The following is a 20,269-nucleotide window of genomic DNA, read 5'->3' on the forward strand; positions in this document are numbered from 1 at the left end:
GAGAAGGAAAGCTAGTAGAAGGAAATCACATACATTATGAAATGACATGGAAGGAAGTAAAAGGAAAAGAATCTGAACAAAAAGCCCCCTACCCTATCAAGTGATCAATTCCAAATATTCTAATATCAGCTGGAGAGTCTTAAAGATAAGTAGAAAATATAACCTGCCACAAAAGATAAGGTATCAAGGAATATCAGTCCAGTTTACCAAATAGCATGCAAGCTGGGGGGAGAATTTCGTATGTGCCAGCTTTCCTTGGGTGAGGTTTGTTTTGTTTTGTTTTGTTTTGAAACAGTGGAGAGTTTCCAACTGTAGCTGTATCGTAGTTAATTCGTGTGTGTGTGTGTATAAAATATATATATTAAAAAAAAAAAAATATATATATATATATATATAAAATATAATGTCAGAGTAACACATTTTTTAGTAATGGTAGCTTTTATACTCTTCAACCCTTGATTCAGCAAGACATTTTTATTCTGGGATGAAGCGTTTCAGTCTCCTAAATTCAGCCCATCTTGTTACAAGTCCGAAGTAATGTTCCATGACTTACCTAAAAGCATTTCCACTGAACTAAGCAGCAAGTGACAGATACAGTAAACGAGTTCCAGGTAACATTTAACATTTTTTAGCTATACTAGTTACCACATGGAGGTAGGAATATGAATCTCTACTCAAATCCTCAGAGTAATCACCTGGAACTTTAGGGAGAAAAAGAAGAAAAAAATGGTATGAGCCAAAAGACTCTATGTAAAGGAATTAGAAAGAAAACAAGAAAACCACCAATGTAAAGTAGGTAATCTCAGCCAATCAGACACCATACCGATCTTATCACAATGTGTTAGAGGCGAGTAGTAGTTAATAACTTCACAGATTTCCTCCAATCCTTTAACAGGGAAGGAAGGGCAGTTTCTATATCATTATTGCTCTGTCATCCTGGACCACTGCCAAGACTGTGCAACTTCAGGACACCTGTCAACACATTCTTTCTGAAGGCAGACTCATCTTTGGTCTTTTAAATACATTAAAAAATAGTGATCATAAAAAGCAATCAGATCAAAAACCATGGTAAAATTAAAATTAGAAGTGGTTTCTTGAAGGACAATAAAGAGCGTTTGACCAAAAAAAAAAAAAAAAAAAAAAAAAAAAAAAAAAAAAAAGAGTTGTATCTCTGCTGAAGTAACTATATACATACTTTGAAGATGAACTACAAGATGCAACGGACCTTTTTCCATCTCTAGCATCTGTGATATATAGTAACACATGCCGAAACAACTGGCCACCTGATGGACAATTGTGTGTAAGAGTCAGATCTAAAGCTTTTCTCTAATCAAAGCTTTCTACAGGGGGTCCCACTCTAAGTACAGTCTTCTCATTGATTTTTCTTTAGCTCCAGGATGACTACTTTTAGTGATAGGTTGAAAAATATGAAATTTTGCACTGAACCAAAAAAAACGTACAATACGTATTAAAACATCATGGCAGATGAGCTATTATGATTTAAAGAAATCTGTATGTTTCTGAACAAATATAAAAATGATAACTTGCCTAAGTTAAAAGATGCTAATTACACTGAATTCTGAGGAAAATGGGGAACGTAAGCTGTTCATGCATGTCTTCCATGTCAAGCCAATAAATCTTGGCACAAGTCCAATGAAAGGACACACATACAAGAGACCACAGGAACGAACCTATGGAGCAAACCCCACACTTTAAATACTCAAAGCAAAGATTTCTTAGGTTTGGAACCAAAATGGCCTGGTAAGACAAATATCACTGCTGAATTGTCCTCATCCTTCCAGTTTTCTTGACTTCAGAAGAAAAGCAGATAATCTTGCATCTGTTGGATCTAGCTGGATCTTGGTAATGAATCTGTACATGTACTACAGCAACTTCTAAACTGGTAGTCATAAAACAATTTTGGTTGGAAGGGACCTCTGGACATCATCTAGCCCAAACTCCTGTTAAAGGAAGGGCTAAAGCTCCAAAGTTTGATCAGGTTGCCGAGGGCCCAGTCCAGCTGAGTTTTAAAAGTGCCAAGAATAGAGGTATCAGAACCTCTCTGGGCAACCAGTTCTAGTGTTTCGCAAGCCTCATTGTGAAGAATTTTTCCCTCATACTGATCTGAATGTTTCTTGCTCCAACTTGCATCTGATGCTTCTTGTTCCTTTCCTGCGCACATCGGAGAAGACTCTTGCACTGTCTTCTCAATAACCTTCATTAGGTAGTTGAAGGCCACAATTAGATCCGTCCTTAATCTTTTCTTCTCCAAACTGAAGAAATCCAGTTCTCAGCCTCTCCTCATATATCACAGTGGAATCATCGTCATCCCTAAAGCATTACCTGAAAATGACAGATCTGGTAGGCTCAAAACTGTATTCATCCAAGAGAACGAAGATTATAACAGGTAATCATGGATGGAGCAAAAAGCTTCTAATACTGTCTGTTTCAAGAGTGACTTTTTGCACAGTGAGCGACATTCGCAGGAGATACGTGAAACTTTGTGATTATGAGACCAAGATGTCATATTTTTGAAGGACAGTATGAATATTTATTCAAGTCTCCTGAGAGACAGACACCTCATGTTAGATCATTCCTGTATAGTCTTAGGACTAGCACTTGAAAAGGGAAATGGTCTTTTTCCTCCAATTGAAAAGTCTCCAGTCTTTTGAAAACTTTATTAGTTCCTGGGTTTCCCATGGCTTCTAAGAATAGAACAATGTCCCATTTAAGACAACTGAGGGAGACAGGCCTTCTCCTGAAGAAGAACTTCTGTTAAGTCTCAAAAAATTACCTATTTTATGGCAAGCTACCAATGGACTTAAAAAAGTGTACTGCAAAGACTTGTAGTACTAACAAATCTGTAGGATGCAGAAAAGACAGCAGTTAGCATTCCAACTTGAACATCTGCTGAAGAAATTGAGAGACTCCTAACAATGGAAAAGTCTTCCAATCTTAATAGTGAGTATTAGAAAATGAACTTGTTTAAAAATATAACCTAATCAGTTTACAAATGGTGTTGTGATATGTCTGCCTGCAAAAGCTATCACTATCAGGTGTCATGATGCAGTGCCTGTGTTCCTACATCTGGGGAATCACCTCCTTTTATGAGGCATCTCTGCGTCAGTGTCTGAAGAAGAGAACCACAAAAGGATCTGTCTTTTGAATCTCATAATCCCTTAAGTACTCTAGATAGGATTAAAGGATTTCTTCAGTTATGCTAAAGCCTGAGTGTGGCAAACTCTCGGGGGATCTGCAGGATTCAAGTACATTCCCCAATATTTTACTGTATACTAGAGTGTCTTTCTTGTTACTACTGGACATGGAAAGACACTACTTCTCCTGATCCTGAGATACCCGCTCACCAACCCCCTCCTCCCACCAGCTTCTACCAGGGTACATGCTATTACATTTCAGATACTCCAGAGAATGCACCGGGGAACCTCACTCTTTAAAGTCTCTGGGTTTTTGTTTAACTACAATTTTGAGCAAAGACTACCTTGTTGTTACCCAAATCATTGCAATACTATCCTCAACTCCAGCCAGGTTAAGACAAAATTCAAGCAAAACCTGTATCTTTGGGCAACAAAATACAAGATAGGAAGCTATAAAAAGATAAAAACAAAAACATGGAAGAAAAAAGCCAAAAACACATTCATTCTACTAACACTAACTCTACAGTTTCACAGACAGGTGTGAGCTAAAAAAAAAAGGGTGGTCATGCCTGACCCCTTATATCTCTCTGCCCCCAATTTCTGACCTCCTGCTTTCCACAAGCTCTTAAGGGTATGCAGTGAGTCATTGAGTCATTGATCCAACAAAAATCAATTTGATTTTCCTCTAGACTTAGTTTTCAAGTCAGATCACCAGGCAGATCCAACTCCCCATGCGGTCACGCAACTGCTATAACTCATGCAAGAAAATCAGCACCAGGAAGTGAGAGACACCACACCTCTGATGATAGCACAATCTTAAAATTAGCTATTATGAAGAAGTCGTCTCTCAATTCATCTGCCTGGCTGTACGTCTTGTGTCCACTCAATATTCCTAAACATTTCTTATTGGGCATCCATTAAAGAAAACCTTTATGTGCAAATAAAAAAAGAAAGAAGAATAAAATAAAATTTCTCCTCCAGACAAATTTCCTTCTCACACAGGATATTCTGGCCATTCTTTTTAATTACAATGTTTCATTTCCTCTCTCTGAAGATGCAAAAGTCTTTATCAGACCAGATGTCATCTCACTCACTTGACAAACAATAATAATATTTCATTTCAATTAATGCTGAGATCTTCCATAATTTTTATATTCCTTTGCACTCAGTTTGCATTTTCAGATTGTAAGCAGTCTCTCCCTTGAAATACATGTTCTGTATCTTTTTGGATATTAGCATGCAGAATAATGTACAGTTTTTTACTGGCTCATGATTGCATATATAATAAAAAATTTAACAACAGTGACAACTGGTTTGACTCCAACACCTTCCATTTAGGGACACTGCAATAATCCAGCAACACTTCTCTTAAGATTTCAGTCTGTCATTTATATATTTGAAAGCAATTAAGAAATTCTTTGCCTAGGCTTTTGTTATCAAGGTGCACATCTTCCAAAAATGTTTAATTGGTGTTATATTCCTTATGAAAACATAGATGGCATGCTTAGATGAGACTTTAGGAGGCTCCTTTCGCTCATCTTACTTTCCCTTTTCTCCCATGCTATAGCATGGGAGCAAGAAGACGTGACAATTGCCCCGTTCACATGACAATTCTTCCACGCTATATAACCAGGACTTTAGGTACAATTAAGAGAAAGTAACTGATGATCAATTTCCTCAGATGAACAAGACAAAAAAAAAGAAAACGGGGGTGGGGCGGGGGGAGAGATGCCTGGATTTCTTTTCAGAAGCCAATTACAATAGATGGCCATTAACCTGCTTACCTACCCTTGTTTAATTTTTTTAAAATGAGCTCATCTTTCTCCACTTCATCTTTCTCCTCCCTCATCTATTCTTTTCCCAGATCGTAGCTTTTATTCTTTCCTTTTGACTGTCAGGGCCTTAAACTAATTATTAATTGAGAATGTATCTAAGGATCCAAATGAGGAAGCTGGAATTAACCCAATTGTCTTTTTGCCCCTTTTATTTTGCATACTGTAACATTGTATCTACCACTAAGTAGTGCTGAAAATAGTAAAGGTGTGATTTTCCTTTTAGAAGCATCTTAGTTTAGTTCTCTTACTACTTGGGCAAAAAATTGGAACAACAGAAAACAACGTAGAAGAAATGAAGTACCTGGAAAAAGCATCAGTTTTGAACAGCCGTTGGCAACCAAGCTGAGTACAGAAAAAAATCTCTCAGCAACTCTGTCATCCTGTAAGAAAATACTGCAGGAAAGGGCATCCTGAATTTGGGAAATCAGACAAGAGACACTTCATCAAAAGGGCTGCCTTTTAAAGAGGCTAGAAAGACATGACCTTACACTGCCTGCTGGTGCAGAGCTGGCTGGTTGTACAGCACCAACTCATCTTGTTTCCAGTTGTTAAATTACATTAAAAGGACAGCTAAAAATATATTAAATATTTTCCTATTACTTTTCCATGCAAGCAACTGCTGTAGTTAAAACAAGAGCAATGTCCAGGCGAACTCTTAGTAACACCAAGGAGAAAAAATAAATAAATAAATAAAGAGAATCTTTCTAATGCATTCCAGATCGATAATGTAATATTTGGATTCCAAAAACTGTAAAGAAACCTTTTGTTTAAAATAAAATTTATTGTTAGAACAAGAACCGATGTGTTTCTAATGATCAGAATTAGCAAATATTTATGTTTTTCAAAAAGGACAAATAGATCTGATGTATAGTTTTAACTCCCTCCCATTCTAATTTTTTGCCAATTTTTTTCCTTTCAAAATACATTAAACTCAACCAGTCTACCTGTGATATATAATATACTGAATTAAGACAAATTTCACACAGATATTCCCTGTCTTCCCTTTCAGAGGTTACTCACAACTGAAAAAAAAAAATAAACAAGGAGGACGCGTTTGAAAAAACGTACAGTCAATCTTTAAAACACTTGACAAAAATGAAAGTCTTAATTGATTAATGATCTCAAGGTCTCTATCGCCATCTAGTGAAAAATCACCATCATTACTACACTATACACATAAATTACCTCATTTACTGGAATCGCACACACTAATTTCTCTGCAGGATCCAGCCTGCCTATGACCAGAGCTGTAAGACTGCAAAGTTTCTGCTGCATGTCTTAAGGTAAACCAAGGTCAATCACCATCACATATCTCACTAAGGTTAACCAAAGAGATCTGAGCTCTTATGGGAAACTTTGTCAATGGCTTACGGATTTCACACTCTGTCCTACAGCTATGTTCTGACACAAATAGCATCCTTTCTATATCATATTTAATACTTCTCCCATTAAAATGAAGTAAACATATTATACACAAGCACAGTTTTAAACAAATGACAATGTGTCATTTTACAAGAAGCAGTGTGTCACATTACAAGAATTTTTAGTCAACATACGGAAATCCATGGTAGTTCCGCTACTTCTAGTGCGTTGCCATAACCAAACCTGCATCTCACAAACAGGAGTTAAAGTCCACAAGAGGCAATATAGAGCATCCAGCATCACATGCTTTCAGTTCACTTTTCCTCCAACTTCAGCTAAGGGATTCTCAGTCACAAAGTTAGAAAGCAGACAACTTACAGAAGTTATCAAAACTCATTTTCACTCAGGTACGCTGAAGTTAACAATACAATCATCTTCAACAAGAACTTCTTTAACTTGAAAGGTATATTCCCCGCTTTAATTTTTTTCTGCTAAGACTTATGATTGAACTGTAATTGTGTCAGTGTAAGAAAACATTAATTTCACTTTTCATCCCATACAGTACTTTTCCCCCCTTAGACACCTACATCAGAGACACCTGCAAGCCTACCTGCATTTATCCAGATTTTCTCCACAACAATATTGCATACCACTTTTTTCTTTTTGAAAATGTATTAATCTTTGACCATCAGAAAAGCCTGTATCAATTTATATTAACATTTTTCTGTAATTATTTTTTTATTCACCCTCTTCACACAAAGAGACCAAATCTCCTGACACTTAATGTTCCTCTATTTTACATTAGCTTTCAGTGTTCACTGGAAACATATGAATGGAAAGATTAATGTAAGGAAGGGTTTAAATTACTATTTTTCTAGATACAATATTCCAACTCACAAAACCAGATAACTGAACTGCCTTGTATCATCTTTTATGGCAAAAACTACTTAAGAAATGAGGAACTAACAAAGCTATATCTGTTAACTGATGACATGCCTAAGCCCACAAGTTTTCAGAATACGGCATATTCAATGTATTTCATCAGAATCTGTCACATTTACACAGAAACACAAAATTACAGAACAGTCTGAACACTTTTCAAGCTTTCCAAAAGTTTGTTATCTCCATAGTATCCAGAGTAATGAGTACTAATCTACCCCAAATAATAAACTACATATGCAATCCAAAAGTATTTTTCCTTTTTAATACAAAGGCCAAAAGCTCAAGTATCCATACAATACCTAGTTTGTGACAGGTGTTCTATATATCTAATGAAAATCTTCAAGTTTCAAACAAATTCACGACTTGTGAAATATTGCTAGAAAAATTACAATTTGTAACTTATAATCATGATCACAGGTTGCTTTTCATGCCAGCCTTGTAGATAAGCACACCAGGATCTTAAAAACAAAAAAATACAAAAAAACCAAAACCATTTCCTTAAAGGAAACATCAACATCTGAATTCACATGCACACATAACCCATTCGCAGTTACTTTTTGAAGCTGGAAATGATTTCCTAGTTAAACATGTGTGTAAAGTTAAACACAGCATCTAGGGAAATCCTGGGAGGACAGCAAAAGAGGGTTGTCTTTAGAGAACAGTTTATATGGGAAGACTTAGAAAAATAACGACACATTATCAGAAACAAAATGCCCCTATGCACATCAGCTGCAAGTTGTGAATGGACCTTCAGTGCATTGGATAGTCCAGCAAGGAGTGCTGCTCTCATAAGTCACAGGGACTGCATGCTTCTGAACACAAAAGTGAACTCATCCGTCTCCTTGGTCAACTAAAAGATTAACAAGAGCCAACCATCCTGTCACATCCCTTCCTTGGACTTTTGTAGCTTCCTGCTTGGTATTCTCATTTATATAAGAACTAAAATGAAGCAGTAGGAAAACTGTTTTAAAACAGTGTACATCAGTGGTATGTTTTGGATATGAAATGATTATTTTTTCCATTGGGACCAAACTGATGTGGTCTGCATTCAACTGCTATCCTAAAAAACAGGAAAAGTATTTTTGTCTATATAGTTAACAAAATCTCAAAAATAAGATCTGGCCTCTTGAGGCCAATGCAAAGCTTCATTTTATGGAACAAAGAGTTTCAGAAAAATAAAACTCCAATATATAAATCACTTTTGTCAAGTAATTAATTAGCCCTGTCACAAAGTTAAGAGTTTTAGGAAACTCAACATATCAGGGCAAAGGACAGACTGGCCAAAGACAAGTACATCCAAATCTGAAGCATACTGCTGAATTGAAGACTAAACCATGAGGTGGAACTAGAAATTCATGGAAAATGTGAAAGCAGCCTTGACTTTTTGTCACCATAATCTGGTCTATTGAAATTAAGAACAAAGTCCAAGCTGGAGCTTCAGTTTGTTTTATTTTTTTGAGATATATATCTGATTCTTTTCCAGACACCAGTTTCTTTTCTCCAACTTTGCAGTATAAGAAAGACAAAAAACTACAGCTCAAAAACCAAAAGCAGGTTCAAAAAATGAGTGAAGACCATGCCTCTATTCGATGAAAATGTAAGTAGCTTAAACTCACCATTTCTACATGTGTTCATAACCTATTTAATGACTTACCTCTCTCCCTTTATGTGTCACCAAAGCAGCCAAAGGTTTGGCATAAAATCTGCTGTAGGAAAATCCCAGGCAGCCATACATACTGTTAGCAGTGAGCTTCAAAGCTTTCTGTCTGATATCATACTGAAAAGAAACATAACCAGCAAGAGTGATACAACCATAACCAGAGAACAGAACTTAATGCTCACAATTACATTCATAGCTCTTTATATAGCCTGGAGCAATGGTGGGCTACAAGTAAAGCATATTACAATCACTACTCACTATTAATCATTCCTATTCTGCAAGGCTGATCAGTACACTTAGGGGAGGGGGAGAAAAAAAAATCAAAGGAGTTCTATAAAACACACCTGTAAGTAAAGGTCAGGATTTAAATCTGGCTGTTTCATTAACTGTTTAACTTGGCGCCGTCTCTCCACCAGTTTCCTGATTTCTTTAGGCAAAACTCCCATTTCCAGAGATGGATCTGGAAGCTCTGGAATTTCTTCCTCTTCTTCAACCTGTCAAACAATCAAAGACTTTTTTTTTTCCCCCTGCTTGAAGGATACATTTTAACGATAGATTTTAGAAGTGTTTAGTGAAAAGCTTAAATTAAAAAACAAAACCACACAACAACAAACAGCTTGCATCTACTTCTGCAAAGTACCGAAATGACAGTTTAGAACGCCAGGCATGAGTGAGTTTTTTTGTGGTCTTTTAACTACATTACTTAGTCTCTGCTTAAGCAGGCCCAGAGTACCTTTTAAATTTAAGGCCCCTTCCCAGATCAGCTTCCCAGTATCACATCTGGACCTCAAATCATATCCTTCAAAAGCACATCAGTGTCACTGAAGAAAGTAAAGATAACAGCTGGATAGGTTACAAAGCTTAGAGAGCTGCATCTGGAGTGACATGTGGACTTTATATTGGCACTCAGCAAAATACGTTTTACTTAAGAGAATAAAACATCACTGGATGGATGTTCTATCACCTACAAATGTTTCTTAGGAATAGGTGAGATCTATGAAGTCTAGCCCTATCATTTCTTCCTCCACACCCCATTCTCCTCCCTCACCTTTACCAGGCAAAGGAGAACACAACACAGTTGTCTCTTCCCACAAACAGCTCCTGGAGATCTGGGAGGTGTGCAGGTGGAGGAAGGCAGAGTCTGGCAGAGCTGAACGTCTGCTCCCAGACTCTCCCTCCCACTCCCACACATCTAACCTGCAGCACTACCTCTCACCGCGAAGATGCGGCATCTCACCCTCACTGAGGCACAGAATTGAAAGATCCCATGAAAAACCTAGTGGAACTGATACTTGGAATAATGCAATTAATAAAAGGAAAACAGAGTAACAAGAGAACGAAAACCGCACTTCAAGCAACTCTGAGTAAAGCAAATTAACAATCTAATAGAAGGTGCATTTTGTCCTTTTAGCACAACTAAAGAAATAGTTGTTCAGCAAAAATGGAAAGAAATTTCAAGCATAGAGGAGAAAGAAGAAAGAAAAAAAAACCCCACCAACAAACAAAAAACAGAACAACAGAGAGACTACAGGTGGGCAAGTTTAAGAAGCTGTCCGGGAAGAACCATAACAAGAAATGACATCAAAACCTAAGTAAATATAGTGCCATGGTAGAAATTAAAATTAGCTGCTTCAGCTTGAAACACATTTAAGAAAGAGAGATAAATCTACAGAAAGTGTAGAGGTACTAAATGAAAGAAATATTTTAAATAAAAATAAAATAAAATAAGTATTTTTTTCCTCATTTCTGCTGTAGCACTGATATCTTAGTTGTAATGGCACGACTACTTATGGGACAACAGACTAATTCCAACCAGTGAGCTGATCCCAGTTAAAAACAAAAGCCTCAGGTTTAACCTTTAGACCTGAACAGCTCACTGCTTCAGTTTACAGCACAGCTCTGCCAAGAACAGTGCCACCACAGCTGAGGAAGTAAAATGAGCAGCCAAGGGCAGACCATGGCCAACACAGCTGCTGAGAAAGAGGCACATGGACTACACCTTGAGGATGTTCTTCAGTCATATTTAATACAGTATGAATTTCAGTGAAGCTGCTCCTGCAGCTGACATAGTCACAGAATCACTCCCTGTGTGCCTGCCCTCCCACCCCCCAGTTTCTCTGGTGCCTAACAAGGGTTGAGCTCGTACTGCATTCTTTCCCCAAGCAGAAGGACAAGACAGGTGTCTTTCCTCCATTCAGGAACCTATTTGCATGAAATCTGTAGCAAATTAACTTTGAGAAGCCTCAATCAAGTTAGGATGAAATTGGCCAAAGGGCTCAAAAATTGCTAGGAGGATCTAGGGGAGAAGAGGACCAACACAGCCTGATTACAAATCTTGTTTCATTACGAAAACAAGCTAGAAAACAACAGATTTTGCTTAAATGGGAGAGAACTTACTAACATTCTGAGAGAGTATTACTGAAAGGAAGAAGACAGACAGATGCAACATTCAAAAGACTCCAAAACAAAGCTCACTATGTTGCATTTTTAAACAAGAATCACTTTTTGTAAGAGTGTGAGAGGAAAAATGAAATCAAACAGCCAAAAATAACAATTTCTTGAAAAGCTGATTCACAGAAAATACACTGAAGTTACACAGTGTAACTCAAATCACAAGTTAAAGCACACAGACCTCTGCCGCCTTCTGTGCTTCTGATGACGTTCTCTGCACTGTGGTAAAGCAGATGTTAAACTCCTGGATAATTGATGGGTACAAGCTGTTGAAGTCGAGAAGCAAAATAAACTTGTCATAAAAACCTGAAACAGAGTTTAGAACAGAAGGCATGATTACTAGGTCTAATGACTGGATCCAACTTCACAATTAATACAGCATATTGAAAAAAAAGCAAACTAACATTAGAAAAAATTTAATTATTTGGCTGCATTTGTGGTGCAAGAGACTTCACACAAAGACGCAGGAGACATGAGACAGCACCACGAGATTTGTTAAGTCTCATCTAGGAAAGACAGGACCTTTCCATAGGAAAGGACCTGGATCAAACCAAAGTCTGTCAGTTCAAATCACGTGCTTATAGGTTAGAGAAATAGCTTGATTTCAGAGACCAGATTTCATTTAAATGACAGAAATACACTGTACAATATTTCCAGCATCTAAATCCCTTAAACAGCTGTAAAGATGTACCACTACCAATTACAGAGACATGTCAGAAGTGGAACGATCCAACCCCATTAACTCATCGGAGCTGAACAGATAGCTTCTGTGTTACTATAGGACACTTGTACAGTTTTCCCCACGTAGAGGAGAAACTGAAAGAAAACTTACGTGTCCATTAGAAAATTATACGCAGATATACAGTCCTGATTCCTCTCAAGACCTTACCCAGGTAAGAAGCAGCTTCCCAAGAATAAATAATTCCACAATGTTGGGATTTTTCTTGTGTGTAAGAAGAAAAAACACACACACACACGATACATACGCTGCCTGTTGCAATCTTCTGCATTCATATAACCTACCTGTTTCTGACTTCATAGAAGAAAGGAAATCGCCACATCTTACCAACTTTGGGATCCAAGACTAATCCGCCAGCATATGCTGCTTTCTTTTTCCCTATCTTTGATTTATTCTGATCTTCAAAATCTTCATCTTCATCCACCTACATTTGGCATTTAAAAAAAATCATTATCTAGTCTATACTGTTGGAGGAGATATTTTTGGCAAATAAGATATGAAATTGGGAGTTCCTTCTAAAACAGATGCAAAACATGGCATTTTCATCACGATCCTCACTATCACTCTGTACATCTCAAAACAGCATTAAAAACTAATCCTATGGGAACAAACTGATCACATGAAACTACAAAAACTTAAAGGAACTGTCATCATGGAACATAGCACTAGGCTACATTTGCTCACTGGCTGTAAAGTCAACACGCAAGGGAAAAGAAAAAAAAAAATCTACTCATGAGCTGTTATTGCCCAAATAAGATCAAAATGTAGCTTTGGAAATACAACAGGTAGGCCTTTGTTAAACAAACACAAACATTATTGCAAATCTAAAGCGCACTTTATCATTTGTTTTGTTCCAGCAAGAAGTTTTTCTCTCTGAGTTCAACATTATTCTGAATCATTTAAAATCCATGCACTGTTTTGATGTGTCAATACAATCAACAGACTGTACTGCTTTGGAATCTGGTGTTAAACTTGCTTAAAGGTAAAATTAAAAAGCAAAAATAGCACCAGAAAAATAAATTTTAAGTTTTAAATTTTCTGTTTATAAACATATGCATGTTCCTATACATAAACTTACATTGGCATTATCTAAAAGGCTTTTTTTTTTTTTTTAATTCCTTTGGATATTTTCATCCACATACTCAAATAATATACCTTACAACTTATACTTTAATTACTGTTTATCAATGAAATATTTTTTCTTAATTCTAGGACAAACGCGCATCGATTAAGCCACACAGTCTGCCTTTATTTTCCTAGAGGGCCACGTACTTCACTCATTTCAATTTTAAATTAAAGAGCAATGAAGTTTTCGTAAATCTGAAGGTGATACAATGTCCCTTTAAACTATACATTTCTCCTTCATCAGCTTAGCAAAATTCTTTACTGAATTAATCATAAGCTGAAACATTAAGTTGTATCTAAGATTGGCTGTGTTTCCATGCTCTCACAGAATAGTAATATGCAAAGGATAGAAAAATATTTTTTCTTTTTAATAAAAATTCTTAAAGAGATATATTTTTAAAAACTCTGGACCCACCAGCTTCTGCAGAGGCTTTTTAAAAACTTGTTTGTCTGGCACTATATAGTCTTTTTCATGAAATGCATGAAGCAGCAAGAACTCATTTCGTTCAGATCGTCCACCCATCATTGTCCTTGACTATAGAGAGGGGAGGAAAAAAAGAATTCAAAGCAAAGTACAGAAACTAAATGCTGACATGCAAAAATAGACTAAGACATGCCTTTCAATTATCTGTAAGTCCATTTAGCATTACTATTTTTCTGTTATTTCATTAGCATGCATTGCATCCAACTGTCACTTTTAGGGACGACTTCTACATCACTATCTGACTAGGGCATCAAACTCACACTCTTAATAGCAAAATTTACAGGATCATATATTCTAGATTAATGTTTGTAAATTAAAATTAACAGCTGAACACAGAAAATACAGAACTGTTTTGTGTGACAATGGAGTGGGGAAAAAAAGTAATAAAAAAAAAAAAAAATGTACCATAACATTCCCAGAGATGTTTGTGATCTGAAGGGCTAGTGGCAGAACATTCAGCTCACACATAATCTGGAGAATGAACTTGGCATCTGTCCAGGTGTTTTCCAGCATGAACATTAAGTGAGGAGAGTCACTGGGAAAAGAAGGGGAATGGCCTATTAAAGTAAAATCAGGTTCCTATGTACTCTGTAGTAGATCAGACCTATATTTTGTACTGAAATCATGTGCTACCACAGTACACAGGTGCTGAGTTATACAGCAAGCTCTTTTAATTGCAAAAAAGAAGTCTACACATCCTATTAGTGTATCTAAAGCAACACTCTCACAAATCAATCTGCTTTGCACATAGTAAGCCACCACCCACCAGAATCAGTGCTGTTCAGAATAGTTAGCAATATAAAAAATATTAAGAAAATATTTTATTTTTCACATACCAGTGTGTTAACTCAGTATTTCCATGATAAATCAGAGAAAAGCATGAAACCATACAGCAGGAAACTAAACAGCTCCTCCACTTTCCAGTGAAGGATTAAAAACATGTCAGCAACATACCTGTACATATTTTGAATTTCCTCTGGTAGAATTGTTACCCTCTCTGTTTTGAGAATCTGATGAACCAGTTCAGACAAATGGTAACTCTTGCAACGAATTAGTTCTTTAGCGGAAATTTCTACATCGCAGATCATTCGACCACAAGCAGCATTCCTTTCAGCAAACCCTCCTCGACCCTTAACCATATCACACAAGGAGAGAGAGAGGAAAAAAAAAAGCAACACAACATACAAACATTAACAAAGAGCATACATCCAGAATACATGCTTATCGGACTCAGTCAAGTCATTTGGAATCTTCCACTGAAATACAGAGGCCTTATAATTATTCCCTAAAGGAATTCAGGATATATTTCAGTACAAAATGTGAATATGAAGAAACAGATACCTAACTCTCACTACTAACTAGATCTCTCGATCTTAGTTCTTAAACTGTCACTTCTCTCTCTCTCTTTCAGTCCAAATGAAAATGTGTATTTTTTTTCCCTCTGCGAATATTTTTTGTACTAATAGTAGACCAGAGAGTCACAAAACAGCCACACAAAATTACTCATCTTGAAGTCTAGGAAGGACAGGAGCAGATATGAACGCAGTCCTGTTCTGTACTTCGATATACCAAGCCTCACATATTGTCCTCTGAACAAGTACATACCAAGAACTACAGAACTGTTAAATTAGCAGGCTTCTATGGGATGATTCACCGATCAATCTAAATTACATTTTCCTCATTTTACAGTTATAGCAGACAAAGACAGTTACAGCAAAGACTATTGCAATTAATCTGTCATTATCATCACCTAGCTGAGATATGTAAACTAAATTAGCCTAACCTGAAAATTAGCTTAGCTTATTACTGTAATAAAAGTCATATAAACACTCACCATTTCTGATCTGGGACACATGAAATCCAGCATGACCAACAGTCAAAATACATCAGAGTCACATTTACAATTCCTCAGCAAAATTAATTCATTTTTAATCGTATGCCACATAAAGGGTCTTAAAAGACTTGAGCAATCTTATTACCCCAAGCTTTGGCATATTGGACCTCCTTAGTCGACCTATCTTGGACCAGTGAGGGACTCTGCGCACATTAATTCTTTGAAGCAGCACTTCCAGATCAAATCCATAAATATTATGACCCTTGCAGCAGAAAAAAAATAACAAAAAAAGGTTACAACAAATGCAAATTAAAAGACTTTCACACACTTCGTATTCCTTTGCCCCTTGTGTTTTTTTTATCTAATTGATGGCATTATCTCTCTCACAGAAAGCACTTTCTAAGAGAACATTCATCAACAGTACTCATTAGTCTTAACAATGCTGTTCAGCAGAATACCAAAATCAGCTCTAAAACTAGCTCACAGCATATGCATCATTCAGCTTTATGCTTTGAAATTAAACAGATTCAGGTTTAAAGTTTTCTAGAAAAAAATACACATTTTTATATAGCATATAAGGTCATGTTCAAACAATTCCTTTTCTCTCCACTTATAAAAGTCTTTGTGCTGAGGTGAAAATGGTATCATTTTATTTCCTTTAAATCCTTTGATACTACACCAGGCACAGGTGTTAAATCTGGACAGGAAGACCTTGCTATCAGTATTTACTTATCAGAGTACTCCAGCAGTATTTGCAAAGTTTCCACTGTGCTAAGGAAATTGGTGACACTGGCCTGCAACCTCAGTGGAAAGCAAAATGCTACCCTGATCAACAAGTGGGGACCTGTCAGTCACCACGAACTGCAAGTCCGCCTTTCAGATATATCTGCATAGCACAGTGCTATAGAATAACCTCCTCGAAATCATCAGAAGTTCTACAGCCATAGCACAGTGGTCCTCTACCTATACTGACATATCCTCCTTTCAAGAGCAGTAATTAAACTAGGTGCAAATTAAACTACACTAGCACATCTCTACTGGTTTTAGGATCAGAAGTCTCACACCCATACTACTCAACTACTGGCATCCCAAATTGGTTGCAGTGCTTCTACTGATTCTTTCCACAGCCACAAGGAAGGTCAGCTCATAGGGCGAATACTGGTTACCAGCCACAGTAAGCTGCACACATCAGGGATCTGATTGCTAACTTCATCCCATTCTCACCATTTTGTTTTAAATTATATGTATTTACCTATACAAGAATAAGAAGTCATCTATAACCAACCTCAAATCATTTTAAGCTGTCTTTAAAATTTTGCTAAATGAAATTCAGAACCATACATTAAATAACACAACAAAAAAGAAAATCAGTAACTATAATAAATCTTCAGCTGCCCCATAGATCCCATGGATTTGTATAGGTTATCATTATTATTTATGGCATAAAAACAATTTAAATAGCAATAAGACTTATAGGAACATCTGAACTGAAACAGGCTTAGGTATACCAAGAGTTCACATTTTCCTAGAAAATCACAGGGTGGTTTTTTTGTTTGTTTGTTTTTCTGAGTTAAGGAAAAAAAATGTATTTCCGATATTATGGAAATACTGCCTATTTCGGACATTATGGGAAATAATAGGATGTACAAAATGCTCTCAGGGAAAATTCTGTATCATCTTTGTATGGAAGTATACTTGCTGTCTTATAAGCAGATTCAATTCATAAGACAGTCTAAGATAAACAAAAAAACTATAAGGGGCTAAAAGAAAAAGAACAAAGCTGGCCAACTGACAATATGCTTTAAATTAACTCTGAGCCTCAGAACTACTCACCACAACAACATCTGGGTCAATTTTATGAATCTTCGCAAGGAAAAATCCCAGCAGTGTTCTCTCTGTCGCAGCAATTTCTATTTTAGCATTCTAAAAGGAGCAAGAGAGCACCTGATTTCAATGACCCAATAAGTTTAAAATGGAAACATCTTCCTCCCTCCTTCTAGTTACAAGACAATAATAAAGCACCACAGAGTTTTTCTTTTCCTTCTATAATTCAAAGCTTTTTATTCTCACTTGCATAGATGTAGAAAGCTTTTCTCAGAGGCTTTTTTTCCCATTCTGCTTTCGAATGCAGGTGTCTAGTGATATTGTAAGAGCCTCCTAAGAATCAAGCACACCAGGAAAATGCTACATGTACAACCTTCGCTCACAGGCTTAAGATCACACAGAAACACAGAGGAAAAACAAAAACAGGTTACTTTATTATTCTGCCAGCCTTTCCAGTATCCTTTAGAAAGGGCTCTCAAATTTTGACAGACTTTACTGTCCAAGACAAAGAGAAACAAATTCACCCAGTTTACTATGAGTACACAGCCAGGTATAATGAAAACAAATCACAATTTTAACTTCATTGCAAAGCCTTGCCAGCTCTCCTGTCTTACACTCCATCTATTTTATGAGTACAACTAGCGGTAACACCAAATCACACAGAGCCACATCAGCTCTGTTTTTACAAGCAGCTCAATAAATACCTGGATTTAGGTTTGCAGAGTGGAAAGCTAATGAAGTAATCATGCCATGCCTTTGAACAGCTTTCTTACACAACTTACCCAAAACAATACAAAATCCATATTTTAAAAGGTATGATAATCAGAAGGCTAGGAAAATGAAATTACCTTCTTTTTAATAGCTTCTTTGAAGTCATAAGGAAAAATGCAATCATTCGGTTTGGAAACAACTGTAAGAGAAATTATATTTTTTCTTAAATGTTCTTAATTGTCCCCTCCACAAGCATCTGTTGACAACACAGGGAGCTAAGGAAAACAAACCTCTAATTCAAAAAAGCTGGCTTTATGCGAATACATGCTTTTAAGGCCAAGAGTCTGAAACATGAAATTTTTGTATTAAAAGTAATGTCTACCAAATGACAACTGCATTTTTTTTAATTAACCAGCTATGTAAAAAGCCTTATTTAACTCCTCACTTTTCACTGATGTGGCTGGCATGATGAAAAGATGAACAAAGAAAAGCCCACGAGAGCAGATTGTGAGTTATTGCAGGCAGCCTACTACAGATTTAGATTTTGTAAGCTTGCAACTTTTTTTAAAAAGCTGCTTGGGGATGGCAACTGATGAGATATGAACCCAGAACAGATTAACTAAGAATCATCTCACCTAGACCCTCTCTTTGCAAGAGCCACTAACCAAACATTCCAGCTTTGTCTAAAGTTATTTTAATCCACTGTGAATTGTGGATAGACATTATTGTATGTATATATGCCTTAAGATAACTGAGTAATCAGGAAAGTAATTAGTTGGTCATATTTGAAGTCAACACAGGAAATAAAACTGTCCTTCACAGCTTCTTAAGAACTTCCTCTAACAAGCATCCAAAACTCCTTGTCACCTTCAATTAGGGTTTGACAATCTCAGTTAAACTATGTAATGTCAAAAAACAAACAAGGTACAGCTGGTCCTACTGTAATCACGCTGCTGAGGGAGAATTTCAATTTTTATTTTTTTAAGAAATTAGGTTTGTTTAGAAACAAGTTTTTTTTAATTCTATTGAGAAGAGCTAAACTGATAAATGACTTTTTGTAGGTCTAAATTCATGGGTAAAGAAACTGGTATGTTTAACTGAAGAAAACATATGATAAAATAAAAGTAACAAAAAAGATCAGAAACTGTTCAAAGCAGGATTACTCTGCATCATCTCAAACTAAAATTTTCCATAAAAGAAAGTCATTATCCAGTCAGGTTAAAAACAGGGAGAAATGCCAGCTTAAGAGTCGAAACTCTGTCATTTGCCTATTTAGCTCTCTACAATCACCTACATTTTAAGCCACTATTGCTAGAGAAAGTGTGAAGTTATAAAACCTCTGAAGGAATTATTTTTCTACTCATAACCCGTTCCAAGTACTTACCACAGAAGTGTGTCTGAAAAGGAGGCTGAGGTGGAGCCTTATCCAAAGGAAATTTCTGATGAATCAGAGCTGCAATAGCCACAACCTATACAAAGGAAATATAAAACACAAAATGTCATTAACGTGACCACTATCAGTGCTCATTTCTTCACTTCTTTTTTCTTTTGTTTTTTTTTCCAAGTAACCTCATCTGTTTTCTCTTGTTTCCACAAAAGACCTTTATAACATGAACTTCACCTATAAATAGTTAAAAGGAAGGTAAGTTATTGGTGGACCTCAGGTAAAATAAAAATTATTCACAATTATTCATTATTGAGAAGTTATTACTAAATGATGAGCTTATAACTTCTGAGGAAAAAAATAGTTCATTTTGGAAAACTCTACTTCCATAAAACTTTGTTCAGAATCTGAACAGATTCCATAATTTAAAGGATTCCCCATGAAGTAAAGAAGAAGTATAAGGACACACAATAGCCTTTCCTCAGGAAGGGCTGTGCCTGAACAAGAAACCCCAAGTAAGCACTCAAGATTGCCAAGAAGACTTGAGGTTTCAGCATCTAGAAGTTATTGCTCTAATGGTAATACTTCTTGCTTTGCTGGCAGGAAGTCCTGGCTCCCCAGAAACTGCTAAGGAAAATCCACATAAGACAAAGCAGACAGGCTTTAAAAACATCTTGGTAAGCAGACTCCTGTTCATACCTGGCTTATGTTTCCTTAGACTGGTTAGAAATTGGGAGTAATCCCTACCCCCAAAAATAATTAA

At 36.4% G+C, this 20,269-nt stretch overlaps 1 protein-coding gene and 1 non-coding gene across 6 annotated transcripts in view; both read right to left on the bottom strand.

Annotated features, from left to right (window-relative positions):
- Positions 1-20,269, bottom strand: part of POLA1 (DNA polymerase alpha 1, catalytic subunit) — a 213,482-nt gene that overhangs the window by 168,304 nt on the left and 24,909 nt on the right. For all 5 annotated transcript variants that reach the window (XM_026103404.2, XM_026103402.2, XM_064498137.1 and 2 more), the window contains 11 exons: positions 19,507-19,591; positions 18,260-18,321; positions 17,421-17,510; positions 15,733-15,849; positions 14,708-14,883; positions 14,159-14,288; positions 13,685-13,804; positions 12,472-12,568; positions 11,587-11,711; positions 9,299-9,448; positions 8,949-9,071 (listed from right to left, as the gene is read on the bottom strand). In XM_026103404.2, the coding sequence (XP_025959189.2) occupies positions 8,949-9,071; positions 9,299-9,448; positions 11,587-11,711; positions 12,472-12,568; positions 13,685-13,804; positions 14,159-14,288; positions 14,708-14,883; positions 15,733-15,849; positions 17,421-17,510; positions 18,260-18,321; positions 19,507-19,591 (1,275 nt within the window). The remainder of the gene's footprint in view (positions 1-8,948; positions 9,072-9,298; positions 9,449-11,586; positions 11,712-12,471; positions 12,569-13,684; positions 13,805-14,158; positions 14,289-14,707; positions 14,884-15,732; positions 15,850-17,420; positions 17,511-18,259; positions 18,322-19,506; positions 19,592-20,269) is intronic.
- LOC112985060 (small Cajal body-specific RNA 24) lies at positions 12,114-12,244 on the bottom strand. The gene has a single exon (XR_003259654.2). It is a non-coding gene; the product is annotated as a small Cajal body-specific RNA 24 (non-coding RNA).

The sequence above is a fragment of the Dromaius novaehollandiae genome, chromosome 1 (genome assembly GCF_036370855.1).
Source record: "Dromaius novaehollandiae isolate bDroNov1 chromosome 1, bDroNov1.hap1, whole genome shotgun sequence".
Classification (NCBI taxonomy): Eukaryota; Metazoa; Chordata; class Aves; order Casuariiformes; family Dromaiidae; genus Dromaius; species Dromaius novaehollandiae.